Source organism: Puntigrus tetrazona, chromosome 10 (genome assembly GCF_018831695.1).
Source record: "Puntigrus tetrazona isolate hp1 chromosome 10, ASM1883169v1, whole genome shotgun sequence".
In the NCBI taxonomy this organism is placed as follows: Eukaryota; Metazoa; Chordata; class Actinopteri; order Cypriniformes; family Cyprinidae; genus Puntigrus; species Puntigrus tetrazona.
The window spans coordinates 1,529,353-1,536,852 of NC_056708.1; the positions used below are offsets into that span (position 1 = coordinate 1,529,353).

Sequence of the window (7,500 nt, forward strand, 5' to 3'; positions counted from 1 at the left end):
ATTTAAGGCCATTAACTAATAAATAGACAATATTAAATGTCTATATTATTTTGTTTAAATTACACAACTCTAAACATTTTAATAATAACAATAGCAACAAATGGATTGAAGAATCACAAGCACATTATAACGTGCAGTAAACTTCCACAATTACATTTTGAATTTAAAAGTGTTTGTTAGTCTATATTTATTTGGTCAAAAACAGTGAAATATTAATAATGTGAAATATTATTTATTTATTTATTTTTTTTAATGTTCTTATGAAGGTCACATGATCTTTAATTCAATGCTGATTTGCTGCTTAAGAGACGTTTATTATTGTTATGAATGACGTGCATACGAAACATTAGTTCATATTTTTTGTGCAATTTTCTTTGAAAATTTTGTAATTTTGTTGTTTTTCGACATTATAAATGTCTTTTGTCTGTTATGAAAAAATTTTTGTGACCTTGCAGAATAAAAGTATTAATTTCTTTATTTAAAAACCTCTCAAACTGTGAAAATATATATATATATATATATATATATATATATATATATATATTTATATACATATATATTTATATATATATATTATATATATATATATATATATATATATATATATATATATATATATATATATATATATATATATATGGATAATTTAACGGATATATTTGCATTTTTTTCATATCTGAAAGGTACCTTTAGATTGTGCTTCCAGGCTCATTGTCGTACACCTGGTGGCGCTGTCTGACCTCCACTTCTCCACACCCTGCACCAAAGAAGGCAAAAAACTCATTCCCAACACAGATCCACTTAACAGGCTACAACATGCTCAAGAGACATTGCATAATTCCTCTGCCTGGTGGATGTTAACAACATTCATCACCGGTTCATAACCCAAAACCACTCTCTGAGGCTGGGAAGCGGCAGCAGGGTGACCTCAAACAATTGAGTGCGAAATGAAAATCTTTTTTTTTCCCCCCATGTAGCAATCCCCAAAAAAGTGCAGTTTGGCAGCTGCTCGTAATGTTGCTCGTCGCTTCGGTGCGTTCTCACAGTTTTTTTCAGCAACAGAAAAAGTGCTCTATATCGCTCCCTGTTGCATTGCTTCGGGGCTAAGATTTACCTTCACGTTATGAAAGGAGACATGCAACGAGGGTGTTTTTTCTAGTTTGTCGACCGAACAGTCGAAGTGAATCGTGTTGAGCAACATGTGAACAAGTGCCTCAGGTGTCAGCACCACACACACACACACACACACACACACACGTCTCCCTCCCTGTGGGAACAGCAGCCCTAGGAAGGGCAGTCTGCCAGCTGGCTAGGCGACATGCTTTTGAGGCTGAGGATGTTTTGTTTTTTTGGTCTGGAGTCTGGACTGTTTCTCTCAGCGGTCTCGGGGGGAAGCTCCTGGCACTGCTCGGGCTCCTGAAGCTAACTCTGCTCTCTTCAGCTCTTCACTGACACCTACTGGACACAGAGAGCACTCACACAACTTACCACTGTCCTCCAGTAACAATAAATAAATAAATAATAAATAAATAAATAAAAATAAATAAATAATTTAAAATAATTAAAAAATAATAAATAATTTTTAATAAAAATATATACATAAAAATTAAAAATAAATACACAATTAAAAATAAATAAAAATCTAATAAATAAATATAAATAATTAAAATAAATAAAAATAAATACATAATTAAAAATAAATTAAAAATAAATACACAATTAAAAATTAATAAAAATCTAATAAATAAATATAAATAATTAAAATAAATAAAAATAAATACATAATTAAAAATAAATTAAAAATAAATACACAATTAAAAATAAATAAAATAAATAAATAACAAAAATCTAATAAATAAATACATCTTAAAAATCGAATAAGTAAATAAATAAAAATAAAATAAAAAATAAATACATAATTAAAAAATAAATAATTAAAAATAAAATAAATTGGAAAAAATCGTGAGAAAGGGCTAGATTTAACGTATTCAAAGTATTTTGGAAGTCTTAAATTGCATTTAATATGAAACAGTGCAAAAGAATGACAATACGCTTCACAATATTTTGAAGTAAATGTTTTCTAAAGGGAAAAATATATATTTTAAAGCAGACAAAAAATAAAAATAATCACTACTGTCTGCCTCTGCTGTACAAGGAGTCCTTGCACAGTGGAGGCAGACATTAGTGGAATACTTCTGTTTTTGTGTTTTAAATAATATCTAGTCTTTTATTTTACTAGATTTTTCTTCACATTACTTTTTATTTTAAGACATTTCTTCACACACACACACACACACACACACACACACACACACACACACACACACACACAGAACTTTAGAACTTCTGCCCCAATAATATATATATATATATATATATATATATATATATATATATATATATATATATATATATATATATATATATATAAAATATTATTAATATTAATGAAAAAAATTTATGGCATTTTTCATGGTTAAATGTAAGCTTGAGAGTTGGTCATAGCCAATGTTTGTCTCGTGTCTGTGGGCGGATCCTTACAGCCGGACGCTTCGCTCGATTGGCTCTAGTTTGCTCTTTTGTCGTCCGGAGAGCGCGTGAATGACGCAGAGGCACGCGAGCAGCCGCTTCCGGGAGCGTTCAGCTCACGTTAAACCGACTCAAACCCCCGTGATTTACTCTCACACTCTCATCTCAACCTAATGCACTGCCTGACGTTTACTGTACGACATTAATACCATTAAACAGGACACATTCTCACTAAATATATGTATTTTGTTTTATTTGAGGTATTTAACTAGGAGCTACAGGGCCCAGCCTCGGAAGGAGAACTCGAAAACTAAATTTCAGTGACTCCGGGAAAGAGGAAAATTATTAATCAAATCTGAAGTACTCTTTCGCTTTCGAGTGGGCTTTAAAACGTCGCCCCAAAGACGTAATTTCTATATTACGTAACGAGAACTGTCAATATACTCTTAATATACTTAGTCGAAATACTCGATATGTTTTAAAGTGAGGAGGCTAATGTCGACTCGCTAGCATAAAAACACATGGGTGTGCTTTCCACGAGACATCGAGGCAACTACTGGCGTTAACAGCAAAACGATCGTATTTACGTGTTTTGACTGAGTCGGTGTTAACTGTGAATATTTAACCTACCTAAATAACGTTGATGTCAGCCACCGAGGAAAGTGTACGTTGGATAAATCTTTCCATATATCCGGGCGGAACCATTAAATTCGGGGAATGTTTATTACAGACACGTGACGCTGTGACACAGGCGAGTTCGCTGGAAATGCTTTAAATTTAGCGCAGAGGCGAAACGGCTGCCAGCACGCCGTGATAAAGCTGACTAAAATTAAACATGGGACAGTAACAGTTTTATTTTTGAAGGACACAACGAGTCTAGCGCGAATAAATGACAAATCGGTATCAGAACGGGTTTGAGGCGCCATCTATTGACGAGGGAGCGATATGAACATTTGATAAAGCATATATATCTTATACGCATATATATATATATATATATATATATATATATATATATATATATATATATATATATATATATATATATATATACATTTCAAACACAATTGTAAAGAAACCAGACATATGTCAGCGTTTAAAATAAAAACAAATAATACATCTAAATATGTCAAGTAACACAGTTAAAAATATTTTGGGCTGTTATAGGATACTGATTTTCTTTGGATGTACTTTAAACATAACTATCAAATGCTACACCTTTAACTACGATAATAAACTATATTTCTGTGAAATAGTAAATTCTGAAATAGTGATTTTTTTGAACTTTTGAAAGTAAAAATTAACTTTAATAACACTTTAGTTAATCTCCTTACCTTTATTTATTTATTAAGTCATTCAAATTAATAATATTAAGTATTAAGATGTTATATTGTTGTTGTTGTTGTTATCATTTTTATATAATATATTTTCAAAAGGGAACTGTTTACAAAATGTGCAATGCGAAAATGTGATGAAGACTTGATACTTCATCAAGAATTCACGTGATGGTGTGTAGGACAAAAAAAAGATGAGAAACAGTTTTTCTTAAACTATTAATAAGAATTACATTTTTACAGAGAATTGGTTTGATATATTTCTGTTATATTTTCGCAACCAATTTTAAAATCATAAACATGTATTTATTTATTTATCCAAATGTTTATTGCTCCAAGGATGGCCCTTGAATCTAATAATAACAATTTTAATTTAACAAATTTTAATTAAAACAAATAAATAGTGTTAGCTATAGCGTCTGTCACGTGATTAGCGTCTGGCGTCACGTGACGGGCGAGCGCGTCAGAGCCCGGAAGTTGTCATAAGGAGCTAAAAAGAGCTGCGGAGAAGAGCGCTGATGTTATAGCCTGTAAATAACTCTCTCCGCTCGCTTGTGTACCAGAGAAGTGCGGGTGTTTCTGGGATCGCGAGCGATATAAAGAGCAGGGGACGCCCGCGGTTCCAGGCGGAGAGATGGAGTGGTTTGGAGGCGGCGTGTTTCACCCCGAACCCGACCGAAAGGAAAACATGCCCCGCGCACACCCACACGAGGTACCCGCGAAGTTAAATCAGCACGGGCTCGTGTTTAAACCTGAAACCAGCTCCGTTAGCCGGGGCACTGTTAGACGCCGCGGGAAAAACTTCACCGCAGTAATGAGTCTGCGTCTTAATAGTGAGCTGCCTACCTAGCGAGCTAAGAGCTGAACGGCGCCCAGAGTGCTGCTTGAGGCGGACAGAAGGGTGCTTGTTGTGTGGACCCTGTGTTTGCTGTGTCATGTTGACAGGCCTGTTCTGACAGCTGAGGATAATGAGCGCTTTATTATTAGATCCGCGGAAATTCCACTGTTTGATGCATCATTCCTGTTTTTATCTGTGTACTAGCTGCTTTAGAGTAAGTCAGCAAATGCATACTCTTGACATAAAAGAAATCTTAAGTGTGTGTATTAGCATCCAAAATATGTTTTTGTTTACATGGTATCTGTATATTTTTCTTGCATATATACATGCATGTCTGTATATATATATATATATATATATATATATATATATGTATATATATATATATATTATATATATATATATATATATATATATATATATATATATATATATATATATATATATATATATATATATATATATATATATATATATATATATATATATATACATAACAATATACATACATATATATATACACACAAACAAACATGCAAATATGCAATGTTGCAATGTTTATAATATAAAATATGTATATGAAAAAAAAAAAAAAATATATATATATATATATATATATATATATATATATATATAAGCATATGTATATATAAATGTATGAACGTAAATATTTTCAAATGATATACTGTATGTGTGTGTTTCTAGTACGTGTATACATGTACATAATACATAGCACACATGTGTATATGTAAACAAAAACTTTTATTTTGGATGTTATTAATCGCGATCAATCTTTTTATGTGTTTGCGTGGGCTTTCGTGGAGAGTATCGCTCCGCTCGTCTCCACCGAATCCCGTTGAGATGCTCCAGAGACGTGAGGCTGGGTGAGATCCCCCGAAGACGCAGGGAATGAGGAGAGGGTAGCGCCTCCATCCGGTTCTTGCGTTACAAAAAAAGAGCTTTACTAGCACCGAGCTTCACCGTGGAAAGCACGCACTGATCATATTTTGTAAGCTGTTAGATCCAGAAAGATTGCTGTAGTCTCACGAGACGGGGGGATGGTTTCCCGGGGGTCTCTATTTTGTAAATACGCACTTTGCAGAAGGTTAAATGCGTGCTTTGGCAACAGTAGAAGCGCACGAATAGCATGCGTTTCACTTCAGCACGTTGCATCTTACTGTATGCGAGATGAACTCGCTTTTTCCTAGCTTTTGAGACACTTGCTCTTGATTTATTTTTTTCCTAGCAAAGAATCACTGAAAGCTTAAGGTGAACTGATCTTTTCAGGGGACCTGTCACATTGATTTTGTGCTGTTTTTCTGTGTTTTCAGTTCAAGCTTTGATTTGGCATTCCTCTTGTAATATTGTCCAGTTTTGTGATGAGAAATAAGTCTGAAGTTCTTTCATTGATTGTCTACACAAGCTTCAGTGTAATCCAGTTAACTCTTAAGAGTCATGAAATTAAAATGTCTCATTCGGCATTTCATTCAAATTTGAAAAAACTTTTAATTGCACCAGAAAAAAAAAATTGTATTTAGTTTTATTGTATTATAACAATTTACAATAAATGTCCTCTTTGAATATTCTTAAACATAAATTTCAGTTTGGTTTTAAAAAATCCTTAAAAATATTAGTCTTCTCAATCAATCCCAAAAAAAAAAAAAATTAACACTATTTTACGTTTACACCTATTATTTGCTTACTAGCATGCATATTACTACAATATTAGCCAATTATTAGTGCTGATATATAAATATAGCACATATGTAAATTCCTTATTATACATCCCTAATCCTACACAAGTCATAGTTAATATATATAAACATTATTATATATATATATATATATATATATATATATATATATATATATATATATATATATATAAATATATATATATATATAAATAATGAAAACGTTATGTTTATATATTAAATAAATGTATACATGTAAATATGTACTGTATGTATGTGTATTTATATATACATAATAAATAAACACAGTTCACACAGATATATTATGTAAATAAAAATGTTATTTTGGGTGTAAAAGATCACTGGACAGCACTGATATTTCTAAACCGTGGGAGAATCCTCATCTCTGATGGCTGAACGTTCAGTGCAGTTAGATTTCTAGACTCGTTCTTCATCTTTGTTGGACGTGTTGTGAGTGTCTCTGTGTCCATCGCAGCCCAGCGGGGAGAGCATGGCGTCTCTGTGCCTGCGTCAGCAGCGCTGCGTGAAGGCCTCGATCGCGTCGCAGTGGCAGCTGGCCGAGGCGCAGGACCAGCTCTGCGGTCTGGAGCTCCACAGCTCCGAGTCGGTGGAGCAGGAGCGAGCCCGAGCCCTGGCCTCCTCCGCCGAGCTCTCACAGACCGAGCAGGAGTGGAGGCGCAAAGAGACCGCTCTGTGCCCCGAGGCCAGCCGGGACGCCTTTGACAAGGTATGTCGTATCGGCGCTCTAGAAGAGGCTTTGAGTTTCGGATACGGACCGCTTTGACTGGGATCTCTGAGTCTAAATATAACACACACACAGCAGCATTTCCCCTTCATGTTTTGGAACAGGGCAAATATACACCTATCTGTACACTTAAGTATTACTTGTCATTCAGCATTCAGGGCTCAAATGTTAAATTAATTATTAAGTTCATCATGTCAGTAGAGACATTTATGTTATATATTATATATATAATAAAAAAAAAAAAAAATATATATATATATATATATATATATATATATATATATATATATATATTTTTTTTAATATATATATATATATATATATATATATATATATATA

General features: G+C 33.2%; 2 protein-coding genes across 8 annotated transcripts in view; one reads left to right on the plus strand and one right to left on the minus strand.

Moving 5' to 3' along the window:
• Positions 1-3,306, minus strand: part of exd3 (exonuclease 3'-5' domain containing 3) — a 39,064-nt gene extending 35,758 nt beyond the window's left edge. For 2 of the 6 annotated variants that reach the window (XM_043250464.1, XM_043250461.1), the window contains exons 1-2: positions 3,160-3,246; positions 688-757 (exon numbers count right to left, since the gene is read on the minus strand). Coding sequence is in view for 1 of the 6 variants with exons in the window: in XM_043250459.1 (XP_043106394.1) it covers positions 688-712 (25 nt within the window). In the remaining 5 variants the exon portion in view is untranslated. Of the gene's footprint in view, positions 1-687; positions 758-3,159 lie in introns of all 6 variants that reach the window. The other 4 variants (XM_043250459.1, XM_043250460.1, XM_043250462.1 and 1 more) reach the window with 4 other exon arrangements.
• Positions 3,307-4,327: 1,021 nt separating this feature from the next.
• cdc37l1 (cell division cycle 37-like 1) overlaps positions 4,328-7,500 on the plus strand; it is an 11,121-nt gene continuing 7,948 nt past the window's right edge. For both annotated transcript variants that reach the window (XM_043250339.1, XM_043250340.1), the window contains exons 1-2: positions 4,328-4,575; positions 6,892-7,143. In XM_043250339.1, the coding sequence (XP_043106274.1) occupies positions 4,498-4,575; positions 6,892-7,143 (330 nt within the window). In that variant the 5' untranslated portion in view covers positions 4,328-4,497. The remainder of the gene's footprint in view (positions 4,576-6,891; positions 7,144-7,500) is intronic.